Source organism: Oryx dammah, unplaced genomic scaffold, assembly GCF_014754425.2.
Source record: "Oryx dammah isolate SB20612 unplaced genomic scaffold, SCBI_Odam_1.1 HiC_scaffold_26, whole genome shotgun sequence".
NCBI lineage: Eukaryota > Metazoa > Chordata > Mammalia > Artiodactyla > Bovidae > Oryx > Oryx dammah.
The window spans coordinates 17,963,897-17,984,511 of record NW_024070210.1 but is presented as its reverse complement, the minus strand read 5'-3'; the positions used below and the strand labels follow the sequence as shown (position 1 = coordinate 17,984,511).

At 42.6% G+C, this 20,615-nt stretch overlaps 1 protein-coding gene across 1 annotated transcript; it reads left to right on the top strand.

Moving 5' to 3' along the window:
- The first annotated feature begins 8,039 nt into the window (after positions 1-8,039).
- LOC120853599 (peroxisomal succinyl-coenzyme A thioesterase-like) lies at positions 8,040-20,069 on the top strand. The gene is made up of 3 exons (XM_040227565.1): positions 8,040-8,568; positions 18,067-18,269; positions 19,235-20,069. Exons 1-3 carry the CDS (start codon positions 8,112-8,114, stop codon positions 19,823-19,825), a joined length of 1,251 nt encoding a protein of 416 aa, XP_040083499.1. The 5' UTR covers positions 8,040-8,111; the 3' UTR covers positions 19,826-20,069.
- Positions 20,070-20,615: the final 546 nt, after the last annotated feature.

The window sequence follows — 20,615 nt, the reverse complement described above, 5'->3', positions numbered from 1 at the left end:
TGCCTTTTCATACGGTTCATGGGGTTCTCAAGGCAAGAATACTGAAGTGGTTTGCCATTCCCTTCTCCAGTGGACCACATTCTGTCAGACCTCTCCACCATGACCCGCCTGTCTTGGGTGTCCCCATGGGCATAGCTTAGTTTCATTGAGTTAGACAAGGCTGTGGTCTGTGTGATTAGATTGCCTAGTTTTCTGTGATTATGGTTTCAGTGTGTCTGCCCTCTGATGCACTCTTGCAACACCTACCGTCTTACTTGGATCAGGCAGAAGCGCGCCGGCTGCAAAGGACCGTGCAGAAGCATGGCCGAGAGGAGCCACCCCTTGCCCAAGGTCAGGGGTGGCAGCCGAGAGGAGCTACCCCTTGCCCAAGGTCACGGGTGGCAGCCGAGAGGAGCTACCCCACGTCCGAGGTCAGGGGCAGCGGCCGAGAGGAGCAACCTCATGTCCAAGGAGCGGTAGGTGCGCGGGCGCAGGAGGGCTGAGAGGAGCTACTCCATGTTCAAGGTCAGGAGGGGCAGCGGTGAGGAGATACCCCTTGTCCAAGGTAAGAGAAAGGTTGTTGCTGAACCACAAAAGACACAGGGATTCTTGGCCTCCAGAGGAGAAGAATTCAATCCAGGATCTCTCAGAGCTTTTGTGTAATAAAGTTTTATTAAAGTATAAAAGAGAGAAAGGTTCTGATGTGGACATTAGAAGGGGGCAGAAAGAGTACCCCCCTGCTAGTCTTTCAGTTCAGTTCAGTTCAGTTGCTCAGTCGTGTCTGACTCTTTGCGACCCCATGAATTGCAGCATACCAGGCCTCCCTGTCCATCACCAACTGCCGGAATTCACTCAAATCCACGTCCATCGAGTCGGTGATGCCATCCAGCCATCTCATCCTCTGTCGTCCCCTTTTCCTCCTGCCCCCAACCCCTCCCAGCATCAGAGTCTTTTCCAATGAGTCAATTCTTCACATGAGGTGGCCAAAGTACTGGAGTTTCAGCTTCAGCATCAGTCCTTCCAAAGAACCCTCAGGGCTGATCTCCTTTAGAATGGACTGGTTGGATCTCCTTGCAGTCCAAGGGGCTCTCAAGAGTCTTCTCCAACATCACAATTCTTCGGCACTCAGCTTTCTTCACAGTTCAACTCTCACATCCATACATGACCACTGGAAAAACCATAGCCTTGACTAGATGGACCTTTGTTGGCAAAGTAATGTCTCTGCTTTTGAATACGCTGTCTAGGTTGGTCATAGCTTTCCTTCCAAGGAGTAAGCATCTTTTAATTTCATGGCTGCAGTCACCATCTGCAGTGGTTTTGGAGCCCCAAAAAATAAAGTCTGACACTGTTTCCACTGTTTCCCCATCTATTTCCCATGAAGTGATGGGACCAGATGCCATGATCTTCATTTTCTGAATGTTAAGCTTTAAGCCAACTTTTTCACTCTCCTCTTTCACTTTCATCAAGAGGCTTTTTAGTTCCTCTTCACTTTCTGCCATAAGGGTGGTATCATCTGCATATCTGAGGTTATTGATGTTTCTCCCAGCATTCTTGATTCCAGCTTGTGCTTCTTCCAGCCCAGCATTTCTCATGATGTACTCTGCATATAAGTGAAATAAGCAGGGTGACAATATACAGCCTTGACATACTCCTTTTCCTATTTGGAACCAGTCTGTTGTTCCATGTCCAGTTCTAACTGTTGCTTCCTGACCTGCATATAGGTTTCTCAAGAGGCAGGTCAGGTGGTCTGGTATTCCCATCTCTTTCAGAATTTAGCTGGATGTTATATAGCTACTAGCAGTCTGCTAATTAAAGAAATCAAAACTCAGAGACTGGCACCAGGTGAGTCATCCCGGGCCCTAAAACGATTGACATGAATTTTGAAGAAAGGCAGATTACCATTCAAATATATAGTTTCACTAAGATAGATTAGGAAAATAACGTATGAGTACAATATACTGGTTTGTCAAGTCGGTTCTGAGCCTAAATCTGAGCCTTTAAGTGGAACCGACTTGAAGGTAGAGTCTAGAGTAAATGCAAAGTACATTAACATAGCTCAAGACAAACATTTCCATAAGAAAAATGCATTGGTTAGCTCAAGGTTTGAGAAAAGTTAAGTTCAGGTGGAACCAGGTGTCATTATGGCAACAAAGAATTTTAAGAGAAACCTCTTTTTAAATTTGTATAGAGAAGGGGGAAAAATACAACACTAGTTTGTTTCCTCCTGCTGCTTAAGAGAGAGAAAAAATTCTGACATTTGCAGCCTATTTCCTCCATTTGGAGACCCCTGGCCTTCCTGCCTGTTACCCTCTCAGTAGGAGAAGGGGACAACAGAGGATGAGATGGTTGGATGGCATCACCGACTCAATGGACTTGAGTATGGGCAAGCTGTGGGAATTGGTGATGGACAGGGAGGCCTGGAGTGCTGCAGTCCATGGGGTTGCAAAGAGTCAGATATGACTGAGTGACTGAACTGAAGAAATAACTTAGAGATTTCCTACAATGATGTATGTATTTAAACTACTCAGAAACTGACAGAAGTAAGATAAACAATAAGTGAAGATATAGAAGATATGAACTATATAAATAATTAACTTGATTAGATAGAGTCATAGAAAGAGAGTACGAAGCTTTGTTTCCAATAGACAGATAGTACATCTGCTTTTCAGTTCAGTTCAGTCATTCAGTCATGTCCAACTCTTTGCGACCCCATGGACTGTAGCACACCAGACCTCCCTGTCCATTGCCAACTCCTAGAGTTTGCTCAAACTCATGTCCATTGAGTCGGTGATGCCATCCAACCATCTCATCCTCTGTTGTCCCCTTCTTCTCCTGCCCTCAATCTTTCCCAGCATGAGGGTCTTTTCAAATGGTCGGCTCTTCACATCAGGTGGCCAAAGTATTAGAATTTCAGCTTCAACATCAGTCCTTCCAATGAACACCCAGGACTGATCTCCTTTAGGATGGACTGGTTGGATCTCCTTGCATTCCAAGTGACTCTCAAGACTCTTCTCCAACACCACTGTTCAAAAGCATCAATTCTTCTGTGCTCAGCTTTCTTGATAGTCCAACTCTCACATCCATACCTGACCACAGGAAAAACCATAGCCTTGACTAGATGGACCTTTGTTGGCAAAGTAATGTCTCTACTTTTTAATATGCTATCTAGGTTGGTCATAACTTTCCTTCCAAGGAGTAAGTGTCTTTTAATTTCATGGCTGCAGTCATCATCTGCAGTGATTTTGGAGCCCCATCTCCCAAAAAAGTCTGCCACTGTTTCCACTGTTTCCATTTTCTTTTCAAATACTCTTAAATATTTATAAAAGTTGACAATGTTCAGAACATTAAGAAGTAATAAAGTACCAAGAGTAGTATTGACTGAAAAATCCAAACCTGAAAGTTGAGAATTATGTTTTATTTGGTGGACAAAACTGAGGACTTCAGCCTGGGACACAGCCTCTCAACTCTGAGACTTGTTCCAAAGTGGTAAGGGAGAAGCAAGGTTATATAGGGTTTCCCTAGTGGCTCAGCTGGTAAAGAATCTGCCTGCAGTGAAGGAGATGTGGGTTTAATTCCTGGGTTGGGAAGATCCCCTGGAGAAGGGAATGGCAACCCATTCTAGTATTCTTGCCTGGAGAATTCCATGGACAGTGGAGCCTGGCAGGCTACAGTCCATGGGGGTCACAAAGATGTGGACATGACTGATCGACTAACATTTTCACTTTCTTTCTTTCAGGTTATGTAGGGTTTTTGCAACAATGACCGGGCAGTTGGGAACATCAAAAGACTACTGTTAAAGAAAACTAGGTATCTCAAGTTAATAAATTAAGTACTCTTATGTTTAGGAAGATACATGAGTCTGGGCGTATTGAAATAATTCCTTTGATATATACCTTAGCTACCTAGGGCCAGTATCATGTTTTTTTCCCATTCTGAGTCCCCCCAGGATGTACCTCAGGGGAAGCCTGTCTGTCTCCATTCTGAGTTCCCTCAGTGTCACTGTTAGGGGTGGCTGTACTGGCCTGATGCCTGGAACATCCTTTGTTTACTGATATGGCAGGCAATATTTTTCATTTACAGTAGAAATGATGCAGACTATATTTTTTAAATACAGTTGGAGAAAAACAGAAATTAACAAGAGGTTTACCAGAGAGAGTAAAAGTGGAATTTAAACACATTGGAAAACATGGGGTTGATAATATCTCTATTTTTCAAAGTCATAGATTTAGTTGAAATTTGATGGGGCAAGAAATAAACACATATATGTTATTTAAAATTACAAAATTAACCAACAGAATAACAAAAAAAATAATACTACATCTCTCAAACACCTGGAGGAAGAAGAAAGAGTAAGTTGAATGTTCATGAGTCAGTAAATAACTACAAAATGCAAATATTATGAAATAGAGAAACATACATAATATTTAATACAATGAAGGTAACCATAAAAACAAGTGAAAATAGAGATAAAAGAGGCTGCTTGAAGAACATAGGACTTTTTTATAGGGCAGTGGTGAAAAACAGGGCTGCTGATTTGCATTTTTTTCCCACCCTTATACTTAGTACTGTGCAGAAATTGCATGCTAAGTTGCTTTAGTCATGTCTGACTCTTTACGACACTATGGACCATAACCTGCCTGGCTCCTCTGTTCATGGGATTCTCCAGGCACGAATACTTGGATGCGTTGCCATGCCCTCCTGTTGAGGATCTTGCTGACCCAGAGATCGAACCCGCGTCTTATGTCTCCTGCATTGGCAGGTAGGTTGTTAACCACTAGCACCACCAGGAAGGCCTATCTGGGGAAAAAGTTAAAATTTTCAATTTATACAAAAGTTGTTTCCAAACAACTTAGATTTAAAAGGAGTCCCAGAAATTAAAAACTAAGAGGTTATGATGAAATAATATGGAAAACACGTTTGACCCTTGAACAACACAGGTGTGAATTGCACAGGTCCACCTACAAGTGAACTTTTTTCTTTCTTTTTTTGCTTTTTTTGAACTTAAAAAATAAATATGTACTACAGTACTTCACCAGCTGCTGTTGCTTGAATACATGGAAGCGAACACAGGTACAGAGAGATAACTATAGTTATACTTGGATTTTAACTGCATGCAGAGTCAGCGCCCCGGTCCCTGAAGTGTTCAAGGTCAATAGTTCTCCACATGGGGTTGCAAAGAGTCGGACACGACTGAGCAACTAACACTTTCTTTCACATAATACTAGGTATTATAAGTAAATAGAGATAATTTAAACTATATAAGAGGGTTTTCATAGGTGATATGCAAACACTACTCCATTTTATATAAGGGACTTAAGTATCTGTAGATTTTGGTATTGTCTGGGGTCCTAAAACAAATCGGATAGTGAGGTAAAACTGTATTCTAAGGTCTCTTTCATATTGAGAGAAAGGTAAAGAAACTGTCCACGCTGTTAACATTTCAAGAGTAACAATTCTTTTCAAAAATTTTACCTTTTCAAAAATTCAAGAGTAACTACTAAGATAAACAATATTTAATTCACAAATGAAGAGAACACAAGAAAAAAAGGAAAAACTTACTAAATCCAGAAGAAGGCAAGGGACTTCCCTGGTGGTCCAGTGGTTAAGAATTCACTTTCCAATGCAGGGGACACAGGTGTGATCCTTGGTGGGGATCTAAGCCTGTGCGCAACAACTACTCAAGCACATGCATCTACAGCCTGGGTTCCACAATAAGAGAAGCCACCTCAAGGAGAAGCCTGCATACTGCAACGAGAGAGTAGCCCCTGCTTGCTGCAACTAGAGAAAGCCAGCAAGCAGCAATAAAGACTCAGCACAGACAAAAATAAAGAAATAAATATTTTAAAAAGGAATAGCAGGTTCACACGCCCACTTACCTACTTTCTTCAACATCTGGAAATAAAACCTAGTTGGAAGCACTCAGATTTGGGGGAAAGTGGCAGCTGGTGGGAGAGTAAACTATCATTTCACATTGTAAACTTTTCAACATTGCTTACCTCTGTTTTTCAAAGTAAATATTTTTTTCCTTCAAAAAGAATTGATTTTTCCTTACAGAGCAATTTAGAAGCACTGTGAAACCTATGACAATTATCCGGAGACCATGAGAAACAGTTGGAGAAGGAAATGGCAACCCACTCCAGTATTCTTGCCTGGAATATTCGAAGGACAGAGGAGCCAGGCAGGCTACAGTTCATGGGGTCACAAAGAGTCTGACATGACTGAGTGACTGAGCGTGAGAAACAAAACACAGATGTGCTCAGTCCCTGGGTACTATGAGGTTAAATATGACATTTTGCTTCCTGCTGCTGCTGCTGAGTCGCTTCAGTCGTGTCCAACTCTGTGTGACCCCATAGATGGCAGCCCACCAGGCTCCCCCGTCCCTGGGATTCTCCAGGCAAGAAAATTGGAGTGGGTTGCCATTTCCTTCTCCAATGCATGAAAGTGAAAAGTGAAATTGAAGTCACTCAGTCGTGTCTGACTCTTAGCGACCCCATGGACTATGGCCCACCAGGCTCCTCCGTCTATGGGATTTTCCAGGCAAGAGTACTAGAGTGGGGTGCCATTGCCTTCTCCTCTATTTTGCTTCCTAGTATTCTTCAAAGCCTTTCACATATACTGTCATCTTTGATCCCCATATAGGAGACTTTCATCATGTTAAACACAAGAACTCTTAAACCCCAAAAGATAGAAACTTACTTGAGACTACAGAACTAGTCAGTGATGAAGTCAGGGCTAGAATTCTAACATATTTCACCCCAATGCTGCTGCTCACTGCTCACTGTTGAGTTCCACATTTGGAGTCTGTCAAGGCTCTGACAGAGGTTAATCCTCAGTAGCTTAACATTCTCTAAGCCTCAGGTTCCTCCTCTCGAATATGTGAAAAATACTCCCAGTGTTTTACGGACTTGTTAAATTGTGAATGTGAAACACACAATTTAACAAGATGGATCAATTTAACAAGAGTAGCCATTACTCTTTAGCAATGGAGTACCCTGGAGAAGGAAAGGGCAACCTACTCCAAGATTCTTGCCTGGAGAATCCCAAGGACAGTCTGTACAGTCACAAGGAATCAGACTTGACTGAAGCAACTTAGCACACACACACACAGCACACAGTCATAACTATACTACATATAAATTGTAGTAAATATAAAATACATCCTTGGACATTATATCTGTATTGCTTCCAGGGTCACCTTCAAAACATTGACGTTTAGTGTCTGCGAAGACTGAATGTTCTCATTCTCTATGATACAGCAATTTCAATCTTTGGTTTTCACTTCACCAAAATGAAGCACTATATCTAAGAATCCCAAGTTGGGAATTATCAAATGTCTATAGTCAGTAAAATTTGACAAATACTTTTATGATTACAAAATGCAATACTATTTGGCAGTGATCACGGAAAATCTACAACTGCTCCCAACAGTACTGATGAATCTCAAATACATAATATGAGAATAAAATCAGACACTAAAGAAGGCAGACTGAAGGATTCATCACCATAAAATAGAGTTGGGAAAAACCAACCCGTTTTATTGGACTGAGTACCTTGGGGATGGGAAAGTGACTGGAGTAGAAAGGAGGGTGGCTTCTGGAGTGCTGGTAGTGATGTTTCTGAATCCCTGTGCTTGGATACCCAACTAAGTACGTTCGGGTTTTGGAATTCATTGAACTGTACGCTTAAGATTTATGCACGTTTTTGGTAAGTACGTTATAATTCATTAAAAGTTTTAAGTTGTCCTTTACTATGGAGGGGCTACAAGTCTTGGAATTCTGTCTAAAGTCACTCGGCTCTGGTTTCACCATGAATCAATTACCCCCAACGAGTGCGGGAGGTTTGAGGCTGAAAAGAGGCGTCCGCGGGCGGGTTTGGCACCCCACGGGACAGCAGGACATCCCTGTGCGTCCAGCCAGGAAAACGACTTTTAGGCAAAAAACGACTTTTAGTCAGGCAAGTTGCCGGCTAGAGGAGGTACATGGACCGGAAGCGCCAGCCTTTGACCGCTCCCCGGCGCCAGGCGACGCCTGACCTCTTCGGTCCACTGGGCGTGCACACCCGGCCTGGGGTGGGACACCGGAAGCGACCTAAGCTTTCACATTCAGGGTATAGGCTGCGACTGTGCGTCTGGGATGACAGTGACCGTGACGCTGGAGCCGGCCGGCCGCTGCCGCTGGGACGAGCCCGTGCGCATCGCCGTGCGCGGCCTGGCGCCGGGGCAGCCGGTCACGCTGCGCGCGTCCCTGCGCGACGAGAAGGGCGCGCTCTTCAGGGCCCACGCGCGCTACTGCGCCGACACCGCCGGCCTGCTGGACCTGGAGCGCGCGCCCGCGCTGGGCGGCAGCTTCGCGGGGCTCGAGCCCATGGGGCTCTTCTGGGCTCTGGAGCCCGAGAAGCCTTTTTGGCGATTTCTGAAGCGGGACGTGCAGACGCCCTTCGCCGTGGAGCTGGAGGTGCTCGACGGTCACGAGCCCGAGGCCCAGCGGCTCCTGGGCCGGGCGGTGCACGAGCGCGACTTCCTGGCGCCCGGGGTGCGGCGCGAGCCGGTGCGCGCGGGCCGGGTGCGCGCCACGCTCTTCCTGCCGCCAGGTGAGCTGGGGCCTGGCGAGCGTGTGCTCTAGGCCGTCTCGGTTTGTGATAAGGCTTCCCAGGAAGGGTGGCCTGGGGTCAGGGTCAGAGAAGAGGATGTTGACTAAATCCGTGACCTCACATTCACAATGGAGGCTTTTGATTTGCTCTGCACTCTGCTATGCGGCTTGCTTGCATTATCTCATTTAACCTCTGTATCCCAAAGAGGTGGATACTGTTATTATGCAGATTAAAAGAAAAAGAAAAAAAAGGCCTGGATGGGGTCTGTAGGTTCACTTTGCGATGAATAACTGCAGATTTCTATGACCTTCAGCTCTGACACAGTATAATGGTCTTACACAATATGACGACAGCCAAGGAAGCTAGTGCCTCCTCACTCTTCTCGAGTGTCCTGAGTACATTGGGCCCCTTACCCACTGTTTCATGCTCCTCTCTACCACAGATCACTCGTCAGACTTCACGGCCTTCCTCACCTAAAGCCTCACTGGGTATCTCTTTTTCTTTCTTCTGGTCAAGTGACATTTGAAATATAAGTACACACACACACAGAGTCGTGTTGATGCAACACAATACAAAAGTTTTCTTGCAAGATTATTAACTTGGTTATTCATGCCTACAACTACAGATTCTTAGAACCTTTGAGATAATTTGTTGTAAAATAATATGGAGGGTAAACGCATCGATAAGTTCAGTTCAGTTCAGTGCAGTCTCTCAGTCGTGTCCGACTCTTTGCGACCCCATGAATCGCAGCACGCCAGGCCTCCCTGTCCATCACCAACTCCCTGAGTTCACTCAGACTCACGCCCATCGAGTCGTGACGCCATCCAGCCATCTCATCCACGGTCGTCCCCTTCTCCTCCCGCCCCCAATCCCTCCCAGCATCAGAATCTTTTCCAATGAGTCAACTCTTCGCATGAGGTGGCCAAAGTACTGGAGTTTCAGCTTTAGCATCATTCCTTCCAAAGAAATCCCAGGGCTGATCTCCTTCAGAATGGACTGGTTGGATCTCCTTGCAGTCCAAGGGACTCTCAAGAGTCTTCTCCAACACCACAGTTCAAATGCATCAATTCTTCGGTGCTCAGCCTTCTTCACAGTCCAACTCTCACATCCATGCATGACCACAGGAAAGACCATAGTCTTGACTAGACTGACGTTAGTCGGCAAAGTAATGTCTCTGCTTTTGAATATACTATCTAGGTTGGTCATAACTTTTCTTCCAAGGAGTAAGCGTCTTTTAATTTCATGGCTGCAATCACCATCTGCAGTGATTTTGGAGTTACCTTATATATTTTACTTGGACTCCCTTCCCTAAAAGGAACTTGTATCCCTTTTCAATAATGACTCAGGGAACTGTTATCTTTCCTTTGATTCACAGGAACTGACTAATAGTTTAGAAAGATCTCTAAAAGGAAAGCAGGCTCTTTTAAAAAAACTGAAGTGTAGTTGATTTACAAAGTATTCATTTCTGCTGTACTGCAAAGTGATTCAATTATACATATATATATATTATTTTCCATTATAGTTTATCACAGGGTATTGAATATAGTTCCCTGTGCTATATGGTAAGACCTTGTTATTTATACATTCTCTATATACTAGTTTGCATCTGCTAACCCCAAACTCCCACTCCATCCCTTTGCAACACACCCTCCCTCTTGGCAACCACAAGTCTGTTCTCTGCATCTGTGAGTATGTTTCTGTTTGTTGATAAGTTCATTTGTGTCATATTTTAGATTCTACATATAAGTGTATCATATGGTACTTGTCTTTCTCTTCCTGACTTAGTTCACTGAGTATGATAATCTCTACGTCCATCCATGTTGCTGTAAATGTTGGTTCATTCTTTTTTATGGCCGAGTAGTATTCCATTGCATATATGTACCACATCTTCTGTATCCATTCATCTGTCAGTGAACATTTAGCTTGTTTCCTTGTCTTGGTTGTTGTGAACAGTGCTGCTATAAACATAGGAATTCATATATCTTTTTGATTTATAGTTTTTTCCTCGTATATGCCCAGGAGTGGGATTGTTGGATCACATGGCAACTCTATTTTTAGTTTTTTGAGAACCTCCCTACTATATTCCATCTGAGAAGGCGATGGCACCCCACTCCAGTACTCTTGCCTGGCAAATCCCATGGACGGAGGAGCCTGGTAGGCTGCAGTCCATGGGTGTAAGGCTCGGAGAACCGCACTCTGCAAAGGACATTCAGGGACAGCCTCTAGTGGACTGACAAAGTTTATTATCTAATTGTGTAGTTGTATAATTTTCAGGGAATAGAGCATAAGACAGACTTGCACGTAGCCATTTCAGATAAACATCAAAGCATTTAAGCATAAAATACAGTTCCCACCGCCCAAGCCATAACATAGCTTTGGCGAAACTCTGAAGGGAGCCTTATCATGAAACAACAGTCCTTGCTCTCAGAAACAGGTGGTCAGAAGGAAGCCTTCGAATGCCTCAAGGTTGGGCGTATAACCCTTCGTTATCCGTTCCCAGCCTCAGGCACTCAGTGAACGCTCATAACCCTTTGTTAAGCTCGTTCCAGCTTCCAACCTTCATCATGAGTGGAGCAAATACATTTTCAGTATTTGCTCAAAGCCTTCCAGCTCCTCCACATTTCCTCCCTTTTTCCTTAAGAGCAAGGACTGCTGCAGCCATGGTTACTCCTGCTTTTTGGGCGGCGGTGGCTCGAGCACATAACGTTCGGAATCCTATAAGAACAAAAACAATAAACAGATCAGCGCATAAGAAGCCATCGTATGGGGTACCCAATTTTTTGGATTTAGAAAGGAAGTACTAGCAGATAGTGTATTATAGAAGTCAGTGTTATATAACACAGGGGGAATGCTGCTGAAGGTAGACGTGATTTGTATTTGTTGATCTATCTGAGCTTGCCGGGCCCAGAGATCATGAGAATCCTTTTTTCAAGCAGTAATGAAATCATGATTTTGAATAGAATTATACAATGCCATTTCAGAAACTGTACCAACAGTTACAATTGAAATAATATCCACTATGGTAGCTATAATCCAGCCAATAAAACGTTTGCTTCTTTTTAGGGATTCTCTCATAACAAAAGACAGCAACATGAAATCTGACCAAGGTTCAGAAATCTTAACTGGAACCCACAAGTCAGTCCTTTGCCAGACTAAAAAAAACATTGTATTTAGTAACATTAATTGGCACACTATGATTTAAACAAGTATACAAATGACACTCAGTACAGGACAGAATTGAGCCATTACTCCTAAATTGTCCAATAGCAAAAAGATAGGGCACATTTACATAGGCACGAACATAACCAGTATAATTATACTCAATAGTATAATTCTGTGGAATGGAAACATGTGCATAAGCATATGAGACGCTAAACCGAGACAAGCAAGCAAGAATTTTTCAAAGATGCCAGTGTTCAGGCCCTAGGACGGGACTGATTATCCGGGGTCTGGGAGGTGAAAGACCTCCGTTGTACCAGTTCAAAAGTTCATCGCGTTGATGCCAGAGTCTTGTTTGTGTTCTGTTAAAATGTGGTGCTGAAACATTATACCATTGGCAGGTGTTATTATTTTCTTGTGATTCTGAGCAATTCACAAAGAGTCTATGAGGCCCCCAGTCAACAAAAGTCATGTTGGCGTGAACAGAGACTTTTTTAAAACCTTCTTCTACGGGTGGACTAGTCCATCCCCGGCACAGATGATTTTTTCTTCCAAGATATGTTGTCATAAGGAGGCTCAGAAGGCATCTGTTGCAATTTCCATTTTAGTGCTCTGACCGGTCGGGGGGTGTGCAGTAAGGTCTGTCCGTCTTCTGACTCTTCTGAGTGGGACCCACTGCTCGGTTCCATCATTTAAAATGACAAGATAATATCCCTTGCCTAGGAACTTAAGTGTTCCTGGCCGCCATTGATTAAGACATTTAACCCTGTGTCTCCTGACTATGTAGAGGCAAATTAAAATAATTGATTGTTAAAAGGGCTATAGACAAGATGGCTTTAGGTCCATAGGGGTCCCTTAGCTTATTCCCCCTGTTTTGTTTGTTAAGAATGAGCTTGAGTGTACGGTGGGCCCGTTCAATGATGGTTTTACCTAGAGGGTTGTATGGGATGCCAGTAAGATGGCAAATATCCCATTGATGTATGAAATCATGAAAACCATTGGCTGTAAAAGCAGGACCATTGTTTGTTTTGATGGAGGTAGGGATCCCCATCATTGAAAAACGTTGCACAAGAGCTGTGACAGCAGCTTTAGTAGTCTTGGCAGTGGAAGGAACTGCCCAAATGAAGCTGGAAAAGGTATCTATGACTACAAATAACAATTTAAAAGGGGGCAGTTTGTAATGTGTAAAATCAGCTTGCCATAATTCATTTGCTTGTAAGCCTCTAGGATTAGTCCCTTGGGGACTAGTGGTCAAATGAAAGGGGGCACATGTGGCACAGTCCCAAACAATATTTCTAGCCGTTTGTAACGGTATCTTATATTGAACGTGTAGTCTATTAGCGTTAGTATGGAAGAGCTGATGTTTTTGTTTGGGGGGAAGAAAATATAGGGGCAATGACGCGATCAGCCAAATCATTGTCTAAATTGAGGGGTCCTGGTAAATGGGAATGAACACGAATGTGAGTAATGAAGAAGGGATGGAGTCTAGCTTTTATTTTTTGTTGAATCAATAAGAACAAATGTATAAGATCATTTTTATTGGATATAAAATGAGCCATTACAAAGGATGGGAAAAGATGTGCCACGTAGCGAGAATCAGTTAAAACATTCAATGGGGTTTTTATTAGAGTAAGTAAACAATATAATGTGAATAATTTTGTTTTTTGAATGGATTGATAAGGACTTTTAATTTTTTTTGTAGGTTGGGACCTATTATGGCTGCCTATCTTGCCTTATTTTTATCTATGAAATAGGTGCATTTATGAGAGGGTGTTTAGAAACAATATTGTTGATGATAAAGGAAGTATTTTGTAAAAAATTTCATAATTTTTTTTTAGGTGGGTTGGCCAACAGTTCCTTGAATAATTAGCAAGGGCTATCTGAATGGTAGTGGACACCTGGAGAATATTATCAATTTTTGTTTTTGTCAAAGGTAGGTAAATCTGAGTAGGGTCATATCTAGCTATAGCGCACAAGCGAAAGTATGCAAGAAAAATGATTTTCTCTATTAAGTCTATATAGGAAACAATGCATTTAGTCTGTTTGGAATGGAGATATACCCATTCAATAGGGTGATTATCTTGTACTATAATGGCAGTAGGAGATATCTTAGTACCAAAGACATATATCTGAAAAGGGGAATTGTAATTAATATGGTAAACAAATATTTGTTGAATTTTTTGTTCTATCAATTGTAATTTTTTTTTTTAGCATCAAGGGTAAGTTGTCGGGACTATTTAAATCAGAGGAACCTTTTAATAATTTGAATAAGTTTTGTAAAGCATATGTGTGAATTTCTAAGGTAGGTCGTAGCCAATTAATATCTCCAAGAAGTTTTTGGAAGTCATTAAGTGTTTGTAAATTATCTCTTTTAGTAGAAAGTTTTTGTGGCTTTACAGTGGAGTGGTCCATAAGATATCCAAGATATTTAAAAGGGGAATAGTGTTGTAATTTATCTTTTGCTATTAGCAGCCCATGATTAGTTAAATTAGTTATGATCTCATTACCTAATAAACTTAATTGAGATTTTGAGGGAGAAGCCAATAAAATGTCATCCATGTAATGAATGAGATATGCTTCAGGGAATTGTTGTCTGATGGGCTGCAAAATTTTATCAACAATGAATTGACAGACCATAGGTGAGTTCATCATACCTTGGGGCAGGACCTTCTATTGATATCGTTGAGCAGGGGATTGATTATTAATAGAAGGTATTGAGAAGGCAAAGCGTTGCCTGTCATCTGGATGTAAAGGTATAGTGAAAAAGCAATCTTGTAAATCAATAATCACAATAGCCCAGTCCTTAGGGACCGTAGCAGGGCTTGGGAGTCCTGGTTGTAATGCTCCCATAGGAATCATTATAGTGTTAATATTTCTTAAATCTGTTAGCATTTTCCATTTACCTGATTTTTTTTAATGACAAAAATCAGTGAGTTTCATGGGGATTGAGTAGTTTCTATTTTGTTGTAGTAGTTCAGCCACCAAAGTATGCAAAGCGGACAGTTTCTCTTTTGATAGGAGCTACTGAGCTGTCCAGATAGGTTTATCAGACTTTCATTTTAACTTCAGTGGCTTTATCTCAGTGACCCCTAAGAAAAAGTTTCATTTATTTGTATAGTCGCTTGAGCTTGTTGTAGAAAGTCTCTTCCCCACAAATTTAATGGTAATGGGGTAATGTACGGTTTAATGTAAGTGACTAATTGATCAGAGCCCAGGGCTTGTAAGTAAGATGAACTAACATAAGTTTGAGTTGCATCTGCAGTTCTTATTTCCAACTGGTGTGAGGCTAAAACTGCAGGCCAATCCGAAGGCCATTCCTCTGTTTTTATGATGGAAACATTTGCCCCAGTGTCTAACATTCTTTTAAAAGTTCTTTCTCTGATTTTTAATTTTAACATGGGCCTATTGATTTTTTTATAACAGTAGAAAGGGCTGCAGTAACGTTGGTACTCCCAAAGCCACCTGTTCTGGTGTCTGCTTTTCTATTAAGTAGGGGCGTATAAGGTAATAGCAATAGCTGAGCAAATCTGTCACCCTTGTGTAAATACAAGTTGTGAGTCACGTGTAACATTACTGTAGTTTTACCCGTGTAATCTTTATCAATGATCTCAGTATGTATAATTATCTCGCGCATGGTGTTGTTTTGTTCCAATAGGAGGCCTATAGTATTTTTTGGTATAGGGCCAAAATATCCAGTTAAGATTTTTATAGGATTATTTACCATTAATAATTTCATATCTCGGGGAGTAGGAATGTCTATACATGTGTTATGTCTGGTAGCCGCTGTTAATTTAGTAATATTTGGTCGTCCTTGTTTAATGGGGCTAGAGGAGAGCCCCTGTTCTAATTTCCCGAAGGAGTTGTCTGAATGGGTAAAGCATTACCTTGTTTATCAAATCTAGAGTGGCATTCACTCAGCCAATGATTCTCCTTTTTACATCTTGGGCAGAGCCTGGGGTGCTTAGTTTTAATAGCCCCTCCTTTGTCAGGAGAAAGACCTGTTTGTCCAGGCAAGCGACATTGCTTTCACATGTGTCCTGGCTTGCCGCAGTTAAAACATTTAACTTCAGACTTTTGGGAAACATTTAAGGTTTCTAAAGCGGCTATTTTAGCTTTATGTTGAATTGTCCCCACATTCCTGTAGGCTTTCAACTATTTCATAACTCCTCCTTGCCCCCTAATGGGTCTGATAATAGCCTGACAATCTTTATTAGCATTATCAAAGGCCAGTTGTTTCAAAATGATTTCTCGCAAAGATGCTTCCTTAAGACTGCGATCAATGGCCTCCTTCAATTTACCACTAAATTGAGCATATTCTTCAGTTGGTCCCTGCAGTATTTTTACAAAAGATCCATCAGAGGTGGAACTGTCGATTTTAGCCCATGCTCTGATAGCTACTTCCTTAATCCAGTATAACATGGGTGGCTGCACAAATTGTAATTGCGCAGCAGTTTCAGCCATAGCTCTGGTGCCAGTGAGAATTTCAAAATTTAGGCCAGCAGGGTTTCCCTTGCTTTGCTGTTCTTGCAAGATTAATTTGGCTTCATCTGTAACCCACATTTGCCATTGTAGTAGCTGTTGTGGAGTCATAACCATTTTAGCAACTGTAAAAAAAGCTGCATGAAGCCACTGATCCGCCCAGCCCCTAAGAAATTCCATACAGTAGGGTGAGGTAGGTCCATATAACGTACATGCCTTTTTGAATTGCGTGAGCAAACCAAAATCAGGTGATTGCCATTGATTATGTCCAGGTTGAGGATTATTAAATTGGACCGGAAAATCCCACGCACAAAGAGACATGTCCCGAGGAGGAATGCTAGGAAATAGAGGAGCAGTAGCAGCAGCGGACAGCGTTGCAGCGGGCGGAAAGGCCGGTGTTAGAGGCTTGTTAATATGAGCTCGCGAAAAGCAAGATAAAGGTGAATCAGGGACCTCTGGCAAAGTTGTTTCACTGCTTTCAGCACCTGTGACTCTTGTTTGTCCATAATCTGTTCTAGCATGACATTTTTCTGATTTAAAACCTCTGATAGATCTTTCTCTTCTAGTTCACATTCATGCAGGGATCGAACAGTTTCAACCTCTAAATCTCCTCCTGAGCCATCTAATTGTTCCATAATGGCCCGTAAAAGAGACCAAGTTACCCACCATTGTGGGGGAATTTTTACCCCCGTCTATAAGCTTTTAAAGCATTGTTTTTTACTCTGGTCTAAGTTGTAAATCTAAGGTTCCTTCCTCCGGGAACCATGGATTATATTCAACCACTGTCTGGTAACAACTAGTTAACTGCTGTTCAGGCAGATTAACCCCTTATTGTTTCAAGAAATGATGCATGAGATGAACAAAAGGAATTTTACTTGTCTGATGTCCCATCCTGCTTACCTCGCTTCTGCAGGAGTGCGGCCCTTTTTCAAAATCAGTCTGCTGCTTTGAGCCCCACGTTGGGCGCCAGTTGTAAGGCTCGGAGAACCGCACTCTGCAAAGGACATTCAGGGACAGCCTCTAGTGGACTGACAAAGTTTATTATCTAATTGTGTAGTTGTATAATTTTCAGGGAATAGAGCATAAGACAGACTTGCAAGTAGCCATTTCAGATAAACATCAAAGCATTTAAGCATAAAATACAGTTCCCATCGCCCAAGCCATAACATAGCTTTGGCGAAACTCTGAAGGGAGCCTTATCATGAAACAACAGTCCTTGCTCTCAGAAACAGGTGGTCAGAAGGAAGCCTTCGGACGCCTCAAGGCTGGGCGTATAACCCTCCGTTATCCATTCCCAGCCTCAGGCACTCGGTGAATGCTCATAACCCTTTGTTATGCTCGTTCCAGCTTCCAACCTTCGTCATGAATGGAACAAATACATTTTCAATATTTGCTCAAAGCCTTCCAGCTCCTCCACACGCTAGGAGTTGGACACGACTGAGCGACTTCACTTTCACTTTTCACTTTCATGCATTGGAGAAGGAAATGGCAACCCACTCCAGTGTTCTTGCCTGGAGAATCCCAGGGACGGGGGAGCCTGGTGGGCTGCCGTCTCTGGGGTCGCACAGAGTCGGACACCACTGAAGCGATGCAGCAGCAGCAGCAGCAGCAGCATACTACTTTCCATAGTGGCTACACCAATTTATATTCCCACCAACAGTGTAGGAGGGTTCCCTTTTGTCCACACCGTCTCCAGCACTTATCTGTAGACTTTCTAATGATGGTCATTCTGACTCGTGTGAGGTGAGTATCTCATTGTAGTTTTGACGTGCATTTCTCTAATAATTAGTGATGTTGAGCATGGAAAGCAAATTTATTAAATTATATAATATTTTCCCTTTGTAATATTACTGTCTCTAGGATCTGGACCTTTCCCAGGGATCATTGACATCTTCGGTATTGGAGGAGGCCTATTGGAATATCGGGCCAGTCTTTTGGCTGGCCACGGCTTTGCCACATTGGCTCTAGCTTATTATGACTTTGATGATCTTCCCAAGAAATTTGATGTGATACACCTGGAGTATTTTGAAGAAGCCCTGTGCTACATGCTTCAACACACCCAGGTTCTCCTGATGTCCTTCATCATTCTCTTCAGGACCAACCAACCCCAGAGAGCTGTCCCTTTGCATTCACCTGCACCGGGTGCCCTGGTGCTGCTCTGCGCTTCTTTCACAGAGATTTCCTTCGGAGACTTCCTTGGTTTTAGTGCCTAAAGCACTTAAAACACCATCCCCTTTCTTTGTCAGTTGGGTTAATAATGCAGAATTCATTGTAAAAGTCATGTGAAATTTTATTTCAAGGAATTAGGTAGTGATATGAAAATTTCTTTTGAGAGAAAGTGGAGTTTCTAATGTTTTTGCTTTGAATGCTTTTTAATATTTTTCTGATAGGAGGGTATGTTCTCAGATGATTGAAACTTGTCCACCCATTTCAGAAGATAAGAACTCCTTAACTGGACTCTGCAGTCCTGCTTTGTTTCTATTAAGTTAACCATTTTTCAGTATATATTTAGAAGTGGTCTGATAATGATTCACTTCTGGTAACAGAATTTGGTTTCACAGGCTTAGATACCCAAGAACATAAGGCTCTGAACTTGCCAGGCTCCAAGACTCAGCATTCTGTAGTGTCTGACTCTCTGGAAGTTTGCAAACCATCCTGGTGGCTCAGTCAAGTAAACAATCTGTCTGCAATGCAGGTAGACCCAGGTTTGACCCCTGGGTGGGGGAGATTCCCTGGGGATGGAAGTGGCCACCCTCTCCATTATTCTTTCTTGGAGAATCCCATGGACAGAGGAGCCTGGCAGGCTACAGTCCTTAGCAACTAAGCCATCATCCCAAATTTACCATTGAATTTGTTTGCCATGTGTCCAGCAAGATAGTCTTTATATGGGAAGAAACTCCTCTGTAAACTGAGGTTGAATGTCTTGTGGCCAGTTCACAGATTAAAGCTAGCAGCATCTCTAGTTGCATTTAGAAAAATGTTTTTCTCTTGGGTATGTTCTTGACTCTTGTCTCTTCTTTTCTTCCAGATAAAGGGCCCACGCATTGGGCTTCTGGGCATTTCTTTAGGGGCTGATATTTGTCTCTCCATGGCCTCATTTTTGAAGAACATCTCAGCCACAGTTTCCATCAATGGATCTGGGTTCAGTGGACACAGAGTCATACACTACAAAGACAGCGACATTCCACCACTGGGCCATGACCTGAGGCGAGTGAAGGTAGCTTTCTCAGGCCTCCTAGACATTGTGGATGTCAGGAATGATATTATAGGGGGATGTGAGAACACCTGCATGATTCCAATAGAGAAGGCCCAGGGCCCCTTCCTCTTCATTGTTGGTCAGGATGACCATAACTGGAGGAGTGAGCTTTATGCCCAGATAGCCTCTGAACGGTTACAGGCCCATGGAAAGGAAAAACCCCAGATCATCTCTTATCCTGGGACGGGGCACTACATTGAGCCTCCTTATTTCCCCATGTGCCCAGCTTCTTTGCACAAATTATTGGACAAACCCGTAATGTGGGGTGGGGAGCCCAGGGCCCATTCTAAGGCCCAGGTAGATGCATGGAAGCAAATTCTAACCTTCTTCACCAAACACCTGGGACCTTCCCCCAAATTGTAATGCACTGCTCTGTTACTGACAGGAGAGAGAGATTCAAGGTTGGATTTTAGTGTTTAATAATCTTATCTGAATCGTTTGTCCCCTGGACAACACTAAATTCATGTCATTGGTATTAATGACGTATTTTAGGTAACTTTGTGGAGTTTTGTTTCATTATGAATTTTTCGAATATAACACATGCCTATTGTTGAAGATTCAATAGAGGTATATAATACAAAATAGTAAAAAGTATCTGTAATTTTAAGATTTGTGTTTTCATCTAGTTTTTTTTTTACTTAACATTTTTCGTCACAGAACTACTGGGCTACTTTTTCCATCACTGGGAGAGAATGGCCATTCAGTATTTGCCAGTGGTTCAATTACTGATAACAGTAGAATTTTCATTGGCTAAAGTATACACAGAGGTGTTGATAGAAGGAAAGCCAGACTGACCTGACCTTTTTCTCACGGAGATTAAAGAGGAATTCCCCGGGAGGAGGAGTTACAGTAAGAAGGGGAGCACCAGAGGCTTCCTTTGTGGTCAGTGGTTAAGAATCCACCTTTCAGTGGAAGGAACACCATTTTGATCCCTTGTCCAGGAAGATCCCACATGCCTAGAGCAACTAAGTCTGTGTGCCACAACTACTGAAGCCTGCAAACCTAGAGCTCTTGATCCAGAACAGGAGCGGCTACTGCAATGAGAAGTCCGCATATTGCAAACAGAGAGTAGCCCTCTCTCACCCCAACTATAGAAAGCCCATACCCAGCAACAAAGACTCAGCACAAGCAAAAAATAATAAAAATAAAACAA